General features: G+C 42.2%; 8 protein-coding genes across 8 annotated transcripts; 4 read left to right on the forward strand and 4 right to left on the reverse strand.

Moving 5' to 3' along the window:
- Positions 1–27: 27 nt before the first annotated feature.
- On the reverse strand, positions 28–2,098 carry LOC6500193 (methanethiol oxidase). Its single transcript, XM_032449963.2, has 6 exons — positions 1,959–2,098; positions 1,706–1,869; positions 1,084–1,553; positions 537–1,029; positions 357–482; positions 28–290 (listed from the first exon to the last, which is right to left on the reverse strand). Exons 1-6 carry the CDS (start codon positions 1,969–1,971, stop codon positions 96–98), a joined length of 1,461 nt encoding a protein of 486 aa, XP_032305854.1. The 5' UTR covers positions 1,972–2,098; the 3' UTR covers positions 28–95.
- A 437-nt stretch (positions 2,099–2,535) lies between these two features.
- LOC6500358 (3-oxoacyl-[acyl-carrier-protein] synthase, mitochondrial) lies at positions 2,536–4,038 on the forward strand. Its single transcript, XM_001953011.4, has one exon. The coding sequence runs from the start codon at positions 2,612–2,614 to the stop codon at positions 3,938–3,940; it is 1,329 nt and encodes a 442-aa protein (XP_001953046.1). The 5' UTR covers positions 2,536–2,611; the 3' UTR covers positions 3,941–4,038.
- A 1,383-nt stretch (positions 4,039–5,421) lies between these two features.
- Positions 5,422–7,492, reverse strand: LOC6500192 (methanethiol oxidase-like). The gene is made up of 6 exons (XM_001953012.4): positions 7,353–7,492; positions 7,100–7,263; positions 6,478–6,947; positions 5,931–6,423; positions 5,751–5,876; positions 5,422–5,684 (listed from the first exon to the last, which is right to left on the reverse strand). The coding sequence occupies exons 1-6, from the start codon at positions 7,363–7,365 to the stop codon at positions 5,490–5,492; spliced, it is 1,461 nt and encodes a 486-aa protein (XP_001953047.1). The 5' UTR covers positions 7,366–7,492; the 3' UTR covers positions 5,422–5,489.
- A 436-nt stretch (positions 7,493–7,928) lies between these two features.
- Positions 7,929–9,432, forward strand: LOC123257023 (3-oxoacyl-[acyl-carrier-protein] synthase, mitochondrial-like). The gene has a single exon (XM_044714279.1). The coding sequence runs from the start codon at positions 8,006–8,008 to the stop codon at positions 9,332–9,334; it is 1,329 nt and encodes a 442-aa protein (XP_044570214.1). The 5' UTR covers positions 7,929–8,005; the 3' UTR covers positions 9,335–9,432.
- A 1,383-nt stretch (positions 9,433–10,815) lies between these two features.
- Positions 10,816–12,880, reverse strand: LOC6500191 (methanethiol oxidase-like). Its single transcript, XM_032452803.2, has 6 exons — positions 12,741–12,880; positions 12,488–12,651; positions 11,872–12,335; positions 11,325–11,817; positions 11,145–11,270; positions 10,816–11,078 (listed from the first exon to the last, which is right to left on the reverse strand). The coding sequence occupies exons 1-6, from the start codon at positions 12,751–12,753 to the stop codon at positions 10,884–10,886; spliced, it is 1,455 nt and encodes a 484-aa protein (XP_032308694.1). The 5' UTR covers positions 12,754–12,880; the 3' UTR covers positions 10,816–10,883.
- A 437-nt stretch (positions 12,881–13,317) lies between these two features.
- Positions 13,318–14,820, forward strand: LOC116655261 (3-oxoacyl-[acyl-carrier-protein] synthase, mitochondrial-like). Its single transcript, XM_032452808.2, has one exon. The coding sequence runs from the start codon at positions 13,394–13,396 to the stop codon at positions 14,720–14,722; it is 1,329 nt and encodes a 442-aa protein (XP_032308699.1). The 5' UTR covers positions 13,318–13,393; the 3' UTR covers positions 14,723–14,820.
- Positions 14,821–16,203: 1,383 nt separating this feature from the next.
- LOC123257022 (methanethiol oxidase-like) lies at positions 16,204–18,274 on the reverse strand. The gene is made up of 6 exons (XM_044714278.1): positions 18,135–18,274; positions 17,882–18,045; positions 17,260–17,729; positions 16,713–17,205; positions 16,533–16,658; positions 16,204–16,466 (listed from the first exon to the last, which is right to left on the reverse strand). Exons 1-6 carry the CDS (start codon positions 18,145–18,147, stop codon positions 16,272–16,274), a joined length of 1,461 nt encoding a protein of 486 aa, XP_044570213.1. The 5' UTR covers positions 18,148–18,274; the 3' UTR covers positions 16,204–16,271.
- A 437-nt stretch (positions 18,275–18,711) lies between these two features.
- LOC116655304 (3-oxoacyl-[acyl-carrier-protein] synthase, mitochondrial-like) lies at positions 18,712–20,214 on the forward strand. Its single transcript, XM_032452950.2, has one exon. It carries the CDS (start codon positions 18,788–18,790, stop codon positions 20,114–20,116), a length of 1,329 nt encoding a protein of 442 aa, XP_032308841.1. The 5' UTR covers positions 18,712–18,787; the 3' UTR covers positions 20,117–20,214.
- Positions 20,215–21,419: the final 1,205 nt, after the last annotated feature.

Below are 21,419 nucleotides of genomic sequence, written 5' to 3' on the forward strand. Positions count from 1 at the left end.
TAAATTGAATAAATCAATTGAAACATATGTGAGAACAAAGTCAAAAATTTATTGTAATATCAGTGAAAAAGTGGCAAATTTTCAACAAATCGCTCTTATGCATCATTGGCCAGCCAAATATCAGAGGTGCAGTCACCTCCAGGATAACGCATTTCGTGGGGCAGTCCAGGGCCATAGGGTTCATTGCCAAAGTCTACCAAGAAGTCCTCATTCAGGGCAAAGCCACCATTCACAGTATCCACATCGATCAAGATAATGTGACCGCCCTGAGACACCATTTTGGGATAAAACTGAAAAGAGTCGGGATTTATTTTCTGTTAAAATTTTCCTTTGAATAGTTTCTTTAAAAAACCAACCTGCTTATCCCAGGGGGAGTAGAGAGATGATGAAACATACAATCGTTTTCCGTCCAAGGAGAGCTGCATCATTTGTGGACCGCCCTCCAACCGGCGCCCCTTGACATAACGAGCCGGTGGCCTTTCCTAAAATAATATTTTATTAGAGTATTACTCCTAAATAAATTTTAGAAGACAAACCTTAAGTTCCTTGTCTTCTTTGACAATCACATTCGGCAAATCACTGGCTATGGCGCCGCCCAAAAACAACTGTCCTGTGAGTTTTGGATTCTCAGGATCGGTAATATCGTATTGCCGGACATCTCCATGTCGCCAGCAGTTGACATACAGGAATCTATCGTCCAGGGATATGATAATATCGGATATCATTCCTCCCATAGATTCAACCTCTCCACTGCCAGTGTCCACCAATTTCTCCGGAATGTCAATCACTTTCTTGGCCTCAAACTCATCGGAATTGTCCTTTTTCTTGAAATAAAACACTTTGGCATTCAATGCACAGCCAACAAATCCTTCAGCCCGTTTGGGATTGTGCAGAAAACGGATCTCCAAAGGAGTTATTCCGTCCGAACCCAGATCGATGGTCTGGTAAAGGGTCTGCGTGGACCACTTGTAGAAGTTAAGACGACAGCCGTACTGTGTCATGTCATCAAGGTCCTTCGTCTGCCATCCCCTGAAAAGATTACATATTTTAAAAATATTTTAAGATATATTATATTATTCTTACCGTCGCCATTTATTGGGAGCTCCCCACTCGGATGACACCATAACATCAAAATACGGCTGATACCAGAAGTCATAGCCGCACAAAGCCTTCTTGTCGCCCTTCGTCCAGGTGCCAATACAATTGAAGTCCGAGTCGAAAAGGATAAAGTCACCCTTGGCATATCCTTCGGCATCACCCATAACTGATATCATGATATTGCCATTGGCCAAACAGTGGGTGGTATGAGGACCCGTAACATTGTGGCTTTTCAGCACATCGCCGTCGATAACTTTAACGATTTCTGGCTTGCGAGGATCCTTTACGACATCAAGGATATAGATAAAGTCAGAGTTTAAGGAAGGCAGAATTAAACGGTTTCTTTTGGGAATTTTATCAGCTTTCTCATCGACGAAATAGCAACTGGAACAGGCGTTCCAACCAGAGTGATGCAGCTCATCACCCTTTTGATTCGTAAATGTGCGGTGAACCACCTAAAAAAATTAAAGTTAATTAAAAAATAAAACAAATTTAATCTTTTAATAAACTTAACTAAAATTACATTTAATCTAAGAGTTGATTTATTATGAAAAACATAAACAAGTTGATTGAGTTAGTTCATTAAGCAAAGTATAAGTCTATTTACCTGGCAGTAGGTGGGGCTCTCTGGATCCACATCGACTGTGGACAGATAGTCGCCGTGGGGCTCATCCAGATTGGGCTGAACGGTGACAGTGTAGAGGAGCTTCTCCCGGGGGCCACTCCTCATGGCATCCAGGGGGGTTGCGTAACCAGGTCCGCGGCAACAGGCTGGAGAAAAACACAAATAATTATCAAAATTGCTTGGGATTCAGATCCGGCAGGGAATGTGTTTGTATACTAGGCAAGTAGTTGCGTACTTTTTGTGGACATTGCTTGGCGAAGAATCGAAACCGAATGAGAATCGGATGATACGGAGCAAGACCTTTATACACAAGCTTATAAATGATTGTGTGCGCTCTCTCGAAAACAAACTACAGAAACCGGTCCGCCCAGCTTTCTTATCAAGAATACTGTTTTAGTTTTTATATGGAAAGAAGATAATTAAATATTTTCCACTTTTGTCTCTATTAAATTGCCTGTATACTATCTATAAAATTGGCAAGAAACCAAATTAGAACTTTTTAAAAACAAGTAAATTAATATATTGTATCATTCATTAAATAATTACTGATAAACTTTACTACATCATTTTTATATATAATTAATTCCAAAGGTGATAACCGTGGCAACAAAAAATTAAAAGTAATATTGTTAAAAGCTTTGTTAAACATTTGTTTAAAAATTAAGCGCTTTGTTATATTTCTTTTTAGTCAATTTATAAAAAAAAAAAATATTTTATGTAGAGATTTGTTATGGGCATCACTTTTTGTTTGAATTTACGCGCGCTTACCAAATTTTGGAAAACTGAAACATATGTTTTTGCTATGTTACTGATAGTATGACGCTGTTAAGCACCTGTTATCTAACATATTTTTTCAAGTTCCTTTAGGCGAGATTTTAACAAATAAACATGAGTTTTTTAAAGAATTTTAAGATTGTGACAGTAGCTCCACTGCGCTACTCTTCAACCTCAACACATTCCCACCGCCGACGGGTGGTGATCACCGGCAGTGGAGCTGTGACACCACTAGCCAACAATGCGGCGGACTCCTGGCGTCGCATCCTGGCCGGCGAATCAGCAATCTCCAAGCTAGGCCCAGAATTCAAAGGATTGCCCTGCCAAGTGGCTGCACAAATACCAAAGGACTCCCTTCAGCTGGATAAACACCTGAGCAAGTCGGACATTAAGCTGATGAGTCCAGCCACCCAATTGGCGGTTCTGGCGGCAGAGGAGGCCCTGACCACCGGACGCCTCAATCCCAAGGAGTTGAGCCAGGAGCAAAAGGAGCGCTTCGGCGTCTGTGTGGGCATGGGAATGTTCGATCTTGCCGAAGTCTATGGCACCTGGAACCAGCTGCAAAGAGGTTACAATAGAGTAAGCCCTTTTTTCGTGCCCCGACTCCTGCCCAGCATGGCGTGTGGCCACATCAGCATGCGACATGGTCTCCGAGGACCCAACCACTCAGTCTCCACGGCGTGTGCAACGGGTGCTCATGCCTTGGGCGACGCCATGAGATTCATCCGGAATGGAGATGCTGACGTGATGCTGGCGGGAAGCGGCGAAGCCTGCATAGACCCTCTATCCATCGCCGGGTTCTGCAGACTAAGAGCTCTGAGCACCGCCTTTAACGACAATCCCGGAGTAGCCTCCAGGCCCTTCGACAAGTCCCGAGATGGTTTTGTAATGGGTGAGGGAGCTGCAGTGCTGTTGCTGGAGGAACTGGAGCATGCCCGCGCTCGAGGGGCACCCATTTTAGCGGAACTCTTGGGCTACGGCTTGTCGGGCGATGCCTATCACATAACATCGCCCAGCGAAGATGGGACTGGAGCAACGCTGGCCATGAAGCGGGCCCTCCAAGATGCAGGAATCAAGGCCGAGGAAGTCACCTACGTGAATGCCCATGCCACCTCAACACCCACTGGCGATCGCATCGAATCCCATGCCATTTCCCGGGTTTTCGGTGATCATACTTCAAATGTAAGGGTTTCCTCGACGAAGGGAGCCCATGGCCATCTTCTGGGCTCCTCTGGGAATCTGGAGGCACTGTTTGTAGTCCATGCGTGTGCGGACAACCAGCTACCGCCCTCCATCAACATAGAGCAGCTGGATGTGGACGTCGATGTTGTAACCAAGTCCGTGGAGTGGTCTCAGAATCAGAGTCGTCGCATCGCCCTAAAGAACTCGTTTGGCTTTGGAGGCACTAATGCCTCCTTGTGCATTGCCAGCTATTCGGAATAGAAGGTCCTTCGAAATTTGTTAACTATTTTTACGTCAGCAAAACAAAAAAAAATTCACGTAAATAAAATCCTTAGATGTTGGCATATTTTTAGGAAAAATGTTTAGTTTTAAAACTTTATTTGGAAAACTTTTTTTCGGTTGCTCGGTCTCGCGTCTCGTTATCATCGTCGGTATCTGCTCTGTAAAAATGTTAATGCGTATTGCTATTATCCAATGCGCACTGTATGTACTGTTATATTGTATATCTGTATATAATATATATATATAGGTATATAATTATGTATATAGCTCTGTTTGATTTGCTTCTGTTGCTTGTCTCTCTGTTTTTTTATTTTTTGTTATTGCTGTTTTCGCTGCATGAAGTCGCAAGTACATAAAAAAAACAACTAATATTTTTATACCCTTGCAGAGGGTATTATAATTTTGGTCAAAAGTGTGCAACGCAGTGAAGGAGACATCTCCGACCCTATAAAGTATATATATTCTTGATCAGGATCACCTCCTGAGTTGATATGAGCATGTCCGTCTGTCCGTCTGTCTGTCTGTCGGTTTCTACGCAAACTAGTCTCTCAGTTTTGGAGCTATCGAGTTGAAACTTTGCACACACCCTTCTTTCCTTTGCAGGTAGTATATAAGTCGGAACGGCCGGGATCGGTCGACTATATCCTATAGCTGCCATATAACTGATTGATCGGAAATGCCATAACTTTGGTGTTTTTTAAGTTAGAGGGTTGGGACTTTCCACACATGTTGTATTTGACCAAAATATCTTGTGTACAAAATTTCATGAGGATCGGCCGACTATATCCTATAGCTGTCATAGAACGGTCGGAATTGGCATAACTTTGGTGTTTTTTAAGTTAGAAAGATGGGACTTGGTACAGATTACTCTTTGGGCAAAATAATTCAATATGCCAAATTTCATAAGGATCGGCCGACTATATACGATCTTCTATAAATGTAATAATATAAGATGCGTGGCGCCACCTAGCGGACTGCGACTGAACTGCAAGGGTATATCAACTTCGGCTCCGCCCGAAGTTAGCTTTCCTTTCTTGTTTAAATGTGAGTTAGTAAGTGTGTGGGAAATAAAAACAATTCAATTTTTTTTTTTTTTGAACAATCGCGCGGCTTTAGCAGGGGTCATGTTGATAATTTCGGGGACTGTATTTGACAAAGCCTCATTTTGGTATTAATCACAAAAAGGATGAATTTGTTAAAGAAATAAAATAAATCAAATGTATATATTGTCACATTAAACTAAATAAATCGTCAACAAACAAGTCGCTATGTTTAAATATGAATTCGTTAGGCATTCAACGAAATTTCATCATAAACTATGCGCATAAGTTAAATTTAAAACCAAACAAAAGCTTGCTTTTGAAGCTACTGGTGATATCGCAAATTTTGGGAGACATCGCCAGTATGATACAGTATCACTAGGGGATATCCCTTAAATTGAATAAATCAATTGAAACATATGTGAGAACAAAGTCAAAAATTTATTGTAATATCAGTGAAAAAGTGGCAAATTTTCAACAAATCGCTCTTATGCATCATTGGCCAGCCAAATATCAGAGGTGCAGTCACCTCCAGGATAACGCATTTCGTGGGGCAGTCCAGGGCCATAGGGTTCATTGCCAAAGTCTACCAAGAAGTCCTCATTCAGGGCAAAGCCACCATTCACAGTATCCACATCGATCAAGATAATGTGACCGCCCTGAGACACCATTTTGGGATAAAACTGAAAAGAGTCGGGATTTATTTTCTGTTAAAATTTTCCTTTGAATAGTTTCTTTAAAAAACCAACCTGCTTATCCCAGGGGGAGTAGAGAGATGATGAAACATACAATCGTTTTCCGTCCAAGGAGAGCTGCATCATTTGTGGACCGCCCTCCAACCGGCGCCCCTTGACATAACGAGCCGGTGGCCTTTCCTAAAATAATATTTTATTAGAGTATTACTCCTAAATAAATTTTAGAAGACAAACCTTAAGTTCCTTGTCTTCTTTGACAATCACATTCGGCAAATCACTGGCTATGGCGCCGCCCAAAAACAACTGTCCTGTGAGTTTTGGATTCTCAGGATCGGTAATATCGTATTGCCGGACATCTCCATGTCGCCAGCAGTTGACATACAGGAATCTATCGTCCAGGGATATGATAATATCGGATATCATTCCTCCCATAGATTCAACCTCTCCACTGCCAGTGTCCACCAATTTCTCCGGAATGTCAATCACTTTCTTGGCCTCAAACTCATCGGAATTGTCCTTTTTCTTGAAATAAAACACTTTGGCATTCAATGCACAGCCAACAAATCCTTCAGCCCGTTTGGGATTGTGCAGAAAACGGATCTCCAAAGGAGTTATTCCGTCCGAACCCAGATCGATGGTCTGGTAAAGGGTCTGCGTGGACCACTTGTAGAAGTTAAGACGACAGCCGTACTGTGTCATGTCATCAAGGTCCTTCGTCTGCCATCCCCTGAAAAGATTACATATTTTAAAAATATTTTAAGATATATTATATTATTCTTACCGTCGCCATTTATTGGGAGCTCCCCACTCGGATGACACCATAACATCAAAATACGGCTGATACCAGAAGTCATAGCCGCACAAAGCCTTCTTGTCGCCCTTCGTCCAGGTGCCAATACAATTGAAGTCCGAGTCGAAAAGGATAAAGTCACCCTTGGCATATCCTTCGGCATCACCCATAACTGATATCATGATATTGCCATTGGCCAAACAGTGGGTGGTATGAGGACCCGTAACATTGTGGCTTTTCAGCACATCGCCGTCGATAACTTTAACGATTTCTGGCTTGCGAGGATCCTTTACGACATCAAGGATATAGATAAAGTCAGAGTTTAAGGAAGGCAGAATTAAACGGTTTCTTTTGGGAATTTTATCAGCTTTCTCATCGACGAAATAGCAACTGGAACAGGCGTTCCAACCAGAGTGATGCAGCTCATCACCCTTTTGATTCGTAAATGTGCGGTGAACCACCTAAAAAAATTAAAGTTAATTAAAAAATAAAACAAATTTAATCTTTTAATAAACTTAACTAAAATTACATTTAATCTAAGAGTTGATTTATTATGAAAAACATAAACAAGTTGATTGAGTTAGTTCATTAAGCAAAGTATAAGTCTATTTACCTGGCAGTAGGTGGGGCTCTCTGGATCCACATCGACTGTGGACAGATAGTCGCCGTGGGGCTCATCCAGATTGGGCTGAACGGTGACAGTGTAGAGGAGCTTCTCCCGGGGGCCACTCCTCATGGCATCCAGGGGGGTTGCGTAACCAGGTCCGCGGCAACAGGCTGGAGAAAAACACAAATAATTATCAAAATTGCTTGGGATTCAGATCCGGCAGGGAATGTGTTTGTATACTAGGCAAGTAGTTGCGTACTTTTTGTGGACATTGCTTGGCGAAGAATCGAAACCGAATGAGAATCGGATGATACGGAGCAAGACCTTTATACACAAGCTTATAAATGATTGTGTGCGCTCTCTCGAAAACAAACTACAGAAACCGGTCCGCCCAGCTTTCTTATCAAGAATACTGTTTTAGTTTTTATATGGAAAGAAGATAATTAAATATTTTCCACTTTTGTCTCTATTAAATTGCCTGTATACTATCTATAAAATTGGCAAGAAACCAAATTAGAACTTTTTAAAAACAAGTAAATTAATATATTGTATCATTCATTAAATAATTACTGATAAACTTTACTACATCATTTTTATATATAATTAATTCCAAAGGTGATAACCGTGGCAACAAAAAATTAAAAGTAATATTGTTAAAAGCTTTGTTAAACATTTGTTTAAAAATTAAGCGCTTTGTTATATTTCTTTTTAGTCAATTTATAAAAAAAAAAAATATTTTATGTAGAGATTTGTTATGGGCATCACTTTTTGTTTGAATTTACGCGCGCTTACCAAATTTTGGAAAACTGAAACATATGTTTTTGCTATGTTACTGATAGTATGACGCTGTTAAGCACCTGTTATCTAACATATTTTTTCAAGTTCCTTTAGGCGAGATTTTAACAAATAAACATGAGTTTTTTAAAGAATTTTAAGATTGTGACAGTAGCTCCACTGCGCTACTCTTCAACCTCAACACATTCCCACCGCCGACGGGTGGTGATCACCGGCAGTGGAGCTGTGACACCACTAGCCAACAATGCGGCGGACTCCTGGCGTCGCATCCTGGCCGGCGAATCAGCAATCTCCAAGCTAGGCCCAGAATTCAAAGGATTGCCCTGCCAAGTGGCTGCACAAATACCAAAGGACTCCCTTCAGCTGGATAAACACCTGAGCAAGTCGGACATTAAGCTGATGAGTCCAGCCACCCAATTGGCGGTTCTGGCGGCAGAGGAGGCCCTGACCACCGGACGCCTCAATCCCAAGGAGTTGAGCCAGGAGCAAAAGGAGCGCTTCGGCGTCTGTGTGGGCATGGGAATGTTCGATCTTGCCGAAGTCTATGGCACCTGGAACCAGCTGCAAAGAGGTTACAATAGAGTAAGCCCTTTTTTCGTGCCCCGACTCCTGCCCAGCATGGCGTGTGGCCACATCAGCATGCGACATGGTCTCCGAGGACCCAACCACTCAGTCTCCACGGCGTGTGCAACGGGTGCTCATGCCTTGGGCGACGCCATGAGATTCATCCGGAATGGAGATGCTGACGTGATGCTGGCGGGAAGCGGCGAAGCCTGCATAGACCCTCTATCCATCGCCGGGTTCTGCAGACTAAGAGCTCTGAGCACCGCCTTTAACGACAATCCCGGAGTAGCCTCCAGGCCCTTCGACAAGTCCCGAGATGGTTTTGTAATGGGTGAGGGAGCTGCAGTGCTGTTGCTGGAGGAACTGGAGCATGCCCGCGCTCGAGGGGCACCCATTTTAGCGGAACTCTTGGGCTACGGCTTGTCGGGCGATGCCTATCACATAACATCGCCCAGCGAAGATGGGACTGGAGCAACGCTGGCCATGAAGCGGGCCCTCCAAGATGCAGGAATCAAGGCCGAGGAAGTCACCTACGTGAATGCCCATGCCACCTCAACACCCACTGGCGATCGCATCGAATCCCATGCCATTTCCCGGGTTTTCGGTGATCATACTTCAAATGTAAGGGTTTCCTCGACGAAGGGAGCCCATGGCCATCTTCTGGGCTCCTCTGGGAATCTGGAGGCACTGTTTGTAGTCCATGCGTGTGCGGACAACCAGCTTCCGCCCTCCATCAACATAGAGCAGCTGGATGTGGACGTCGATGTTGTAACCAAGTCCGTGGAGTGGTCTCAGAATCAGAGTCGTCGCATCGCCCTAAAGAACTCGTTTGGCTTTGGAGGCACTAATGCCTCCTTGTGCATTGCCAGCTATTCGGAATAGAAGGTCCTTCGAAATTTGTTAACTATTTTTACGTCAGCAAAACAAAAAAAAATTCACGTAAATAAAATCCTTAGATGTTGGCATATTTTTAGGAAAAATGTTTAGTTTTAAAACTTTATTTGGAAAACTTTTTTTCGGTTGCTCGGTCTCGCGTCTCGTTATCATCGTCGGTATCTGCTCTGTAAAAATGTTAATGCGTATTGCTATTATCCAATGCGCACTGTATGTACTGTTATATTGTATATCTGTATATAATATATATATATAGGTATATAATTATGTATATAGCTCTGTTTGATTTGCTTCTGTTGCTTGTCTCTCTGTTTTTTTATTTTTTGTTATTGCTGTTTTCGCTGCATGAAGTCGCAAGTACATAAAAAAAACAACTAATATTTTTATACCCTTGCAGAGGGTATTATAATTTTGGTCAAAAGTGTGCAACGCAGTGAAGGAGACATCTCCGACCCTATAAAGTATATATATTCTTGATCAGGATCACCTCCTGAGTTGATATGAGCATGTCCGTCTGTCCGTCTGTCTGTCTGTCGGTTTCTACGCAAACTAGTCTCTCAGTTTTGGAGCTATCGAGTTGAAACTTTGCACACACCCTTCTTTCCTTTGCAGGTAGTATATAAGTCGGAACGGCCGGGATCGGTCGACTATATCCTATAGCTGCCATATAACTGATTGATCGGAAATGCCATAACTTTGGTGTTTTTTAAGTTAGAGGGTTGGGACTTTCCACACATGTTGTATTTGACCAAAATATCTTGTGTACAAAATTTCATGAGGATCGGCCGACTATATCCTATAGCTGTCATAGAACGGTCGGAATTGGCATAACTTTGGTGTTTTTTAAGTTAGAAAGATGGGACTTGGTACAGATTACTCTTTGGGCAAAATAATTCAATATGCCAAATTTCATAAGGATCGGCCGACTATATACGATCTTCTATAAATGTAATAATATAAGATGCGTGGCGCCACCTAGCGGACTGCGACTGAACTGCAAGGGTATATCAACTTCGGCTCCGCCCGAAGTTAGCTTTCCTTTCTTGTTTAAATGTGAGTTAGTAAGTGTGTGGGAAATAAAAACAATTCAATTTTTTTTTTTTTTGAACAATCGCGCGGCTTTAGCAGGGGTCATGTTGATAATTTCGGGGACTGTATTTGACAAAGCCTCATTTTGGTATTAATCACAAAAAGGATGAATTTGTTAAAGAAATAAAATAAATCAAATGTATATATTGTCACATTAAACTAAATAAATCGTCAACAAACAAGTCGCTATGTTTAAATATGAATTCGTTAGGCATTCAACGAAATTTCATCATAAACTATGCGCATAAGTTAAATTTAAAACCAAACAAAAGCTTGCTTTTGAAGCTACTGGTGATATCGCAAATTTTGGGAGACATCGCCAGTATGATACAGTATCACTAGGGGATATCCCTTAAATTGAATAAATCAATTGAAACATATGTGAGAACAAAGTCAAAAATTTATTGTAATATCAGTGAAAAAGTGGCAAATTTTCAACAAATCGCTCTTATGCATCATTGGCCAGCCAAATATCAGAGGTGCAGTCACCTCCAGGATAACGCATTTCGTGGGGCAGTCCAGGGCCATAGGGTTCATTGCCAAAGTCTACCAAGAAGTCCTCATTCAGGGCAAAGCCACCATTCACAGTATCCACATCGATCAAGATAATGTGACCGCCCTGAGACACCATTTTGGGATAAAACTGAAAAGAGTCGGGATTTATTTTCTGTTAAAATTTTCCTTTGAATAGTTTCTTTAAAAAACCAACCTGCTTATCCCAGGGGGAGTAGAGAGATGATGAAACATACAATCGTTTTCCGTCCAAGGAGAGCTGCATCATTTGTGGACCGCCCTCCAACCGGCGCCCCTTGACATAACGAGCCGGTGGCCTTTCCTAAAATAATATTTTATTAGAGTATTACTCCTAAATAAATTTTAGAAGACAAACCTTAAGTTCCTTGTCTTCTTTGACAATCACATTCGGCAAATCACTGGCTATGGCGCCGCCCAAAAACAACTGTCCTGTGAGTTTTGGATTCTCAGGATCGGTAATATCGTATTGCCGGACATCTCCATGTCGCCAGCAGTTGACATACAGGAATCTATCGTCCAGGGATATGATAATATCGGATATCATTCCTCCCATAGATTCAACCTCTCCACTGCCAGTGTCCACCAATTTCTCCGGAATGTCAATCACTTTCTTGGCCTCAAACTCATCGGAATTGTCCTTTTTCTTGAAATAAAACACTTTGGCATTCAATGCACAGCCAACAAATCCTTCAGCCCGTTTGGGATTGTGCAGAAAACGGATCTCCAAAGGAGTTATTCCGTCCGAACCCAGATCGATGGTCTGGTAAAGGGTCTGCGTGGACCACTTGTAGAAGTTAAGACGACAGCCGTACTGTGTCATGTCATCAAGGTCCTTCGTCTGCCATCCCCTGAAAAGATTACATATTTTAAAAATATTTTAAGATATATTATATTATTCTTACCATTCATTGGGAGCTCCCCACTCGGATGACACCATAACATCAAAATACGGCTGATACCAGAAGTCATAGCCGCACAAAGCCTTCTTGTCGCCCTTCGTCCAGGTGCCAATACAATTGAAGTCCGAGTCGAAAAGGATAAAGTCACCCTTGGCATATCCTTCGGCATCACCCATAACTGATATCATGATATTGCCATTGGCCAAACAGTGGGTGGTATGAGGACCCGTAACATTGTGGCTTTTCAGCACATCGCCGTCGATAACTTTAACGATTTCTGGCTTGCGAGGATCCTTTACGACATCAAGGATATAGATAAAGTCAGAGTTTAAGGAAGGCAGAATTAAACGGTTTCTTTTGGGAATTTTATCAGCTTTCTCATCGACGAAATAGCAACTGGAACAGGCGTTCCAACCAGAGTGATGCAGCTCATCACCCTTTTGATTCGTAAATGTGCGGTGAACCACCTAAAAAAATTAAAGTTAATTAAAAAATAAAACAAATTTAATCTTTTAATAAACTTAACTAAAATTACATTTAATCTAAGAGTTGATTTATTATGAAAAACATAAACAAGTTGATTGAGTTAGTTCATTAAGCAAAGTATAAGTCTATTTACCTGGCAGTAGGTGGGGCTCTCTGGATCCACATCGACTGTGGACAGATAGTCGCCGTGGGGCTCATCCAGATTGGGCTGAACGGTGACAGTGTAGAGGAGCTTCTCCCGGGGGCCACTCCTCATGGCATCCAGGGGGGTTGCGTAACCAGGTCCGCGGCAACAGGCTGGAGAAAAACACAAATAATTATCAAAATTGCTTGGGATTCAGATCCGGCAGGGAATGTGTTTGTATACTAGGCAAGTAGTTGCGTACTTTTTGTGGACATTGCTTGGCGAAGAATCGAAACCGAATGAGAATCGGATGATACGGAGCAAGACCTTTATACACAAGCTTATAAATGATTGTGTGCGCTCTCTCGAAAACAAACTACAGAAACCGGTCCGCCCAGCTTTCTTATCAAGAATACTGTTTTAGTTTTTATATGGAAAGAAGATAATTAAATATTTTCCACTTTTGTCTCTATTAAATTGCCTGTATACTATCTATAAAATTGGCAAGAAACCAAATTAGAACTTTTTAAAAACAAGTAAATTAATATATTGTATCATTCATTAAATAATTACTGATAAACTTTACTACATCATTTTTATATATAATTAATTCCAAAGGTGATAACCGTGGCAACAAAAAATTAAAAGTAATATTGTTAAAAGCTTTGTTAAACATTTGTTTAAAAATTAAGCGCTTTGTTATATTTCTTTTTAGTCAATTTATAAAAAAAAAAAATATTTTATGTAGAGATTTGTTATGGGCATCACTTTTTGTTTGAATTTACGCGCGCTTACCAAATTTTGGAAAACTGAAACATATGTTTTTGCTATGTTACTGATAGTATGACGCTGTTAAGCACCTGTTATCTAACATATTTTTTCAAGTTCCTTTAGGCGAGATTTTAACAAATAAACATGAGTTTTTTAAAGAATTTTAAGATTGTGACAGTAGCTCCACTGCGCTACTCTTCAACCTCAACACATTCCCACCGCCGACGGGTGGTGATCACCGGCAGTGGAGCTGTGACACCACTAGCCAACAATGCGGCGGACTCCTGGCGTCGCATCCTGGCCGGCGAATCAGCAATCTCCAAGCTAGGCCCAGAATTCAAAGGATTGCCCTGCCAAGTGGCTGCACAAATACCAAAGGACTCCCTTCAGCTGGATAAACACCTGAGCAAGTCGGACATTAAGCTGATGAGTCCAGCCACCCAATTGGCGGTTCTGGCGGCAGAGGAGGCCCTGACCACCGGACGCCTCAATCCCAAGGAGTTGAGCCAGGAGCAAAAGGAGCGCTTCGGCGTCTGTGTGGGCATGGGAATGTTCGATCTTGCCGAAGTCTATGGCACCTGGAACCAGCTGCAAAGAGGTTACAATAGAGTAAGCCCTTTTTTCGTGCCCCGACTCCTGCCCAGCATGGCGTGTGGCCACATCAGCATGCGACATGGTCTCCGAGGACCCAACCACTCAGTCTCCACGGCGTGTGCAACGGGTGCTCATGCCTTGGGCGACGCCATGAGATTCATCCGGAATGGAGATGCTGACGTGATGCTGGCGGGAAGCGGCGAAGCCTGCATAGACCCTCTATCCATCGCCGGGTTCTGCAGACTAAGAGCTCTGAGCACCGCCTTTAACGACAATCCCGGAGTAGCCTCCAGGCCCTTCGACAAGTCCCGAGATGGTTTTGTAATGGGTGAGGGAGCTGCAGTGCTGTTGCTGGAGGAACTGGAGCATGCCCGCGCTCGAGGGGCACCCATTTTAGCGGAACTCTTGGGCTACGGCTTGTCGGGCGATGCCTATCACATAACATCGCCCAGCGAAGATGGGACTGGAGCAACGCTGGCCATGAAGCGGGCCCTCCAAGATGCAGGAATCAAGGCCGAGGAAGTCACCTACGTGAATGCCCATGCCACCTCAACACCCACTGGCGATCGCATCGAATCCCATGCCATTTCCCGGGTTTTCGGTGATCATACTTCAAATGTAAGGGTTTCCTCGACGAAGGGAGCCCATGGCCATCTTCTGGGCTCCTCTGGGAATCTGGAGGCACTGTTTGTAGTCCATGCGTGTGCGGACAACCAGCTACCGCCCTCCATCAACATAGAGCAGCTGGATGTGGACGTCGATGTTGTAACCAAGTCCGTGGAGTGGTCTCAGAATCAGAGTCGTCGCATCGCCCTAAAGAACTCGTTTGGCTTTGGAGGCACTAATGCCTCCTTGTGCATTGCCAGCTATTCGGAATAGAAGGTCCTTCGAAATTTGTTAACTATTTTTACGTCAGCAAAACAAAAAAAAATTCACGTAAATAAAATCCTTAGATGTTGGCATATTTTTAGGAAAAATGTTTAGTTTTAAAACTTTATTTGGAAAACTTTTTTTCGGTTGCTCGGTCTCGCGTCTCGTTATCATCGTCGGTATCTGCTCTGTAAAAATGTTAATGCGTATTGCTATTATCCAATGCGCACTGTATGTACTGTTATATTGTATATCTGTATATAATATATATATATAGGTATATAATTATGTATATAGCTCTGTTTGATTTGCTTCTGTTGCTTGTCTCTCTGTTTTTTTATTTTTTGTTATTGCTGTTTTCGCTGCATGAAGTCGCAAGTACATAAAAAAAACAACTAATATTTTTATACCCTTGCAGAGGGTATTATAATTTTGGTCAAAAGTGTGCAACGCAGTGAAGGAGACATCTCCGACCCTATAAAGTATATATATTCTTGATCAGGATCACCTCCTGAGTTGATATGAGCATGTCCGTCTGTCCGTCTGTCTGTCTGTCGGTTTCTACGCAAACTAGTCTCTCAGTTTTGGAGCTATCGAGTTGAAACTTTGCACACACCCTTCTTTCCTTTGCAGGTAGTATATAAGTCGGAACGGCCGGGATCGGTCGACTATATCCTATAGCTGCCATATAACTGATTGATCGGAAATGCCATAACTTTGGTGTTTTTTAAGTTAGAGGGTTGGGACTTTCCACACATGTTGTATTTGACCAAAATATCTTGTGTACAAAATTTCATGAGGATCGGCCGACTATATCCTATAGCTGTCATAGAACGGTCGGAATTGGCATAACTTTGGTGTTTTTTAAGTTAGAAAGATGGGACTTGGTACAGATTACTCTTTGGGCAAAATAATTCAATATGCCAAATTTCATAAGGATCGGCCGACTATATACGATCTTCTATAAATGTAATAATATAAGATGCGTGGCGCCACCTAGCGGACTGCGACTGAACTGCAAGGGTATATCAACTTCGGCTCCGCCCGAAGTTAGCTTTCCTTTCTTGTTTAAATGTGAGTTAGTAAGTGTGTGGGAAATAAAAACAATTCAATTTTTTTTTTTTTTGAACAATCGCGCGGCTTTAGCAGGGGTCATGTTGATAATTTCGGGGACTGTATTTGACAAAGCCTCATTTTGGTATTAATCACAAAAAGGATGAATTTGTTAAAGAAATAAAATAAATCAAATGTATATATTGTCACATTAAACTAAATAAATCGTCAACAAACAAGTCGCTATGTTTAAATATGAATTCGTTAGGCATTCAACGAAATTTCATCATAAACTATGCGCATAAGTTAAATTTAAAACCAAACAAAAGCTTGCTTTTGAAGCTACTGGTGATATCGCAAATTTTGGGAGACATCGCCAGTATGATACAGTATCACTAGGGGATATCCCTTAAATTGAATAAATCAATTGAAACATATGTGAGAACAAAGTCAAAAATTTATTGTAATATCAGTGAAAAAGTGGCAAATTTTCAACAAATCGCTCTTATGCATCATTGGCCAGCCAAATATCAGAGGTGCAGTCACCTCCAGGATAACGCATTTCGTGGGGCAGTCCAGGGCCATAGGGTTCATTGCCAAAGTCTACCAAGAAGTCCTCATTCAGGGCAAAGCCACCATTCACAGTATCCACATCGATCAAGATAATGTGACCGCCCTGAGACACCATTTTGGGATAAAACTGAAAAGAGTCGGGATTTATTTTCTGTTAAAATTTTCCTTTGAATAGTTTCTTTAAAAAACCAACCTGCTTATCCCAGGGGGAGTAGAGAGATGATGAAACATACAATCGTTTTCCGTCCAAGGAGAGCTGCATCATTTGTGGACCGCCCTCCAACCGGCGCCCCTTGACATAACGAGCCGGTGGCCTTTCCTAAAATAATATTTTATTAGAGTATTACTCCTAAATAAATTTTAGAAGACAAACCTTAAGTTCCTTGTCTTCTTTGACAATCACATTCGGCAAATCACTGGCTATGGCGCCGCCCAAAAACAACTGTCCTGTGAGTTTTGGATTCTCAGGATCGGTAATATCGTATTGCCGGACATCTCCATGTCGCCAGCAGTTGACATACAGGAATCTATCGTCCAGGGATATGATAATATCGGATATCATTCCTCCCATAGATTCAACCTCTCCACTGCCAGTGTCCACCAATTTCTCCGGAATGTCAATCACTTTCTTGGCCTCAAACTCATCGGAATTGTCCTTTTTCTTGAAATAAAACACTTTGGCATTCAATGCACAGCCAACAAATCCTTCAGCCCGTTTGGGATTGTGCAGAAAACGGATCTCCAAAGGAGTTATTCCGTCCGAACCCAGATCGATGGTCTGGTAAAGGGTCTGCGTGGACCACTTGTAGAAGTTAAGACGACAGCCGTACTGTGTCATGTCATCAAGGTCCTTCGTCTGCCATCCCCTGAAAAGATTACATATTTTAAAAATATTTTAAGATATATTATATTATTCTTACCGTCGCCATTTATTGGGAGCTCCCCACTCGGATGACACCATAACATCAAAATACGGCTGATACCAGAAGTCATAGCCGCACAAAGCCTTCTTGTCGCCCTTCGTCCAGGTGCCAATACAATTGAAGTCCGAGTCGAAAAGGATAAAGTCACCCTTGGCATATCCTTCGGCATCACCCATAACTGATATCATGATATTGCCATTGGCCAAACAGTGGGTGGTATGAGGACCCGTAACATTGTGGCTTTTCAGCACATCGCCGTCGATAACTTTAACGATTTCTGGCTTGCGAGGATCCTTTACGACATCAAGGATATAGATAAAGTCAGAGTTTAAGGAAGGCAGAATTAAACGGTTTCTTTTGGGAATTTTATCAGCTTTCTCATCGACGAAATAGCAACTGGAACAGGCGTTCCAACCAGAGTGATGCAGCTCATCACCCTTTTGATTCGTAAATGTGCGGTGAACCACCTAAAAAAATTAAAGTTAATTAAAAAATAAAACAAATTTAATCTTTTAATAAACTTAACTAAAATTACATTTAATCTAAGAGTTGATTTATTATGAAAAACATAAACAAGTTGATTGAGTTAGTTCATTAAGCAAAGTATAAGTCTATTTACCTGGCAGTAGGTGGGGCTCTCTGGATCCACATCGACTGTGGACAGATAGTCGCCGTGGGGCTCATCCAGATTGGGCTGAACGGTGACAGTGTAGAGGAGCTTCTCCCGGGGGCCACTCCTCATGGCATCCAGGGGGGTTGCGTAACCAGGTCCGCGGCAACAGGCTGGAGAAAAACACAAATAATTATCAAAATTGCTTGGGATTCAGATCCGGCAGGGAATGTGTTTGTATACTAGGCAAGTAGTTGCGTACTTTTTGTGGACATTGCTTGGCGAAGAATCGAAACCGAATGAGAATCGGATGATACGGAGCAAGACCTTTATACACAAGCTTATAAATGATTGTGTGCGCTCTCTCGAAAACAAACTACAGAAACCGGTCCGCCCAGCTTTCTTATCAAGAATACTGTTTTAGTTTTTATATGGAAAGAAGATAATTAAATATTTTCCACTTTTGTCTCTATTAAATTGCCTGTATACTATCTATAAAATTGGCAAGAAACCAAATTAGAACTTTTTAAAAACAAGTAAATTAATATATTGTATCATTCATTAAATAATTACTGATAAACTTTACTACATCATTTTTATATATAATTAATTCCAAAGGTGATAACCGTGGCAACAAAAAATTAAAAGTAATATTGTTAAAAGCTTTGTTAAACATTTGTTTAAAAATTAAGCGCTTTGTTATATTTCTTTTTAGTCAATTTATAAAAAAAAAAAATATTTTATGTAGAGATTTGTTATGGGCATCACTTTTTGTTTGAATTTACGCGCGCTTACCAAATTTTGGAAAACTGAAACATATGTTTTTGCTATGTTACTGATAGTATGACGCTGTTAAGCACCTGTTATCTAACATATTTTTTCAAGTTCCTTTAGGCGAGATTTTAACAAATAAACATGAGTTTTTTAAAGAATTTTAAGATTGTGACAGTAGCTCCACTGCGCTACTCTTCAACCTCAACACATTCCCACCGCCGACGGGTGGTGATCACCGGCAGTGGAGCTGTGACACCACTAGCCAACAATGCGGCGGACTCCTGGCGTCGCATCCTGGCCGGCGAATCAGCAATCTCCAAGCTAGGCCCAGAATTCAAAGGATTGCCCTGCCAAGTGGCTGCACAAATACCAAAGGACTCCCTTCAGCTGGATAAACACCTGAGCAAGTCGGACATTAAGCTGATGAGTCCAGCCACCCAATTGGCGGTTCTGGCGGCAGAGGAGGCCCTGACCACCGGACGCCTCAATCCCAAGGAGTTGAGCCAGGAGCAAAAGGAGCGCTTCGGCGTCTGTGTGGGCATGGGAATGTTCGATCTTGCCGAAGTCTATGGCACCTGGAACCAGCTGCAAAGAGGTTACAATAGAGTAAGCCCTTTTTTCGTGCCCCGACTCCTGCCCAGCATGGCGTGTGGCCACATCAGCATGCGACATGGTCTCCGAGGACCCAACCACTCAGTCTCCACGGCGTGTGCAACGGGTGCTCATGCCTTGGGCGACGCCATGAGATTCATCCGGAATGGAGATGCTGACGTGATGCTGGCGGGAAGCGGCGAAGCCTGCATAGACCCTCTATCCATCGCCGGGTTCTGCAGACTAAGAGCTCTGAGCACCGCCTTTAACGACAATCCCGGAGTAGCCTCCAGGCCCTTCGACAAGTCCCGAGATGGTTTTGTAATGGGTGAGGGAGCTGCAGTGCTGTTGCTGGAGGAACTGGAGCATGCCCGCGCTCGAGGGGCACCCATTTTAGCGGAACTCTTGGGCTACGGCTTGTCGGGCGATGCCTATCACATAACATCGCCCAGCGAAGATGGGACTGGAGCAACGCTGGCCATGAAGCGGGCCCTCCAAGATGCAGGAATCAAGGCCGAGGAAGTCACCTACGTGAATGCCCATGCCACCTCAACACCCACTGGCGATCGCATCGAATCCCATGCCATTTCCCGGGTTTTCGGTGATCATACTTCAAATGTAAGGGTTTCCTCGACGAAGGGAGCCCATGGCCATCTTCTGGGCTCCTCTGGGAATCTGGAGGCACTGTTTGTAGTCCATGCGTGTGCGGACAACCAGCTACCGCCCTCCATCAACATAGAGCAGCTGGATGTGGACGTCGATGTTGTAACCAAGTCCGTGGAGTGGTCTCAGAATCAGAGTCGTCGCATCGCCCTAAAGAACTCGTTTGGCTTTGGAGGCACTAATGCCTCCTTGTGCATTGCCAGCTATTCGGAATAGAAGGTCCTTCGAAATTTGTTAACTATTTTTACGTCAGCAAAACAAAAAAAAATTCACGTAAATAAAATCCTTAGATGTTGGCATATTTTTAGGAAAAATGTTTAGTTTTAAAACTTTATTTGGAAAACTTTTTTTCGGTTGCTCGGTCTCGCGTCTCGTTATCATCGTCGGTATCTGCTCTGTAAAAATGTTAATGCGTATTGCTATATTCCAATGCGCACTGTATGTACTGTTATATTGTATATCTGTATATAATATATATATATAGGTATATAATTATGTATATAGCTCTGTTTGATTTGCTTCTGTTGCTTGTCTCTCTGTTTTTTTATTTTTTGTTATTGCTGTTTTCGCTGCATGAAGTCGCAAGTACATAAAAAAAACAACTAATATTTTTATACCCTTGCAGAGGGTATTATAATTTTGGTCAAAAGTGTGGAACGCAGTGAAGGAGACATCTCCGACCCTATAAAGTATATATATTCTTGATCAGGATCACCTCCTGAGTTGATATGAGCATGTCCGTCTGTCCGTCTGTCTGTCTGTCGGTTTCTACGCAAACTAGTCTCTCAGTTTTGGAGCTATCGAGTTGAAACTTTGCACACACCCTTCTTTCCTTTGCAGGTAGTATATAAGTCGGAACGGCCGGGATCGGTCGACTATATCCTATAGCTGCCATATAACTGATTGATCGGAAATGCCATAACTTTGGTGTTTTTTAAGTTAGAGGGTTGGGACTTTCCACACATGTTGTATTTGACCAAAATATCTTGTGTACAAAATTTCATGAGGATCGGCCGACTATATCCTATAGCTGTCATAGAACGGTCGGAATTGGCATAACTTTGGTGTTTTTTAAGTTAGAAAGATGGGACTTGGTACAGATTACTCTTTGGGCAAAATAATTCAATATGCCAAATTTCATAAGGATCGGCCGACTATATACGATCTTCTATAAATGTAATAATATAAGATGCGTGGCGCCACCTAGCGGACTGCGACTGAACTGCAAGGGTATATCAACTTCGGCTCCGCCCGAAGTTAGCTTTCCTTTCTTGTTTAAATGTGAGTTAGTAAGTGTGTGGGAAATAAAAACAATTCAATTTTTTTTTTTTTTGAACAATCGCGCGGCTTTAGCAGGGGTCATGTTGATAATTTCGGGGACTGTATTTGACAAAGCCTCATTTTGGTATTAATCACAAAAAGGATGAATTTGTTAAAGAAATAAAATAAATCAAATGTATATATTGTCACATTAAACTAAATAAATCGTCAACAAACAAGTCGCTATGTTTAAATATGA

Source organism: Drosophila ananassae, chromosome 2L (genome assembly GCF_017639315.1).
Source record: "Drosophila ananassae strain 14024-0371.13 chromosome 2L, ASM1763931v2, whole genome shotgun sequence".
Lineage (NCBI taxonomy): Eukaryota > Metazoa > Arthropoda > Insecta > Diptera > Drosophilidae > Drosophila > Drosophila ananassae.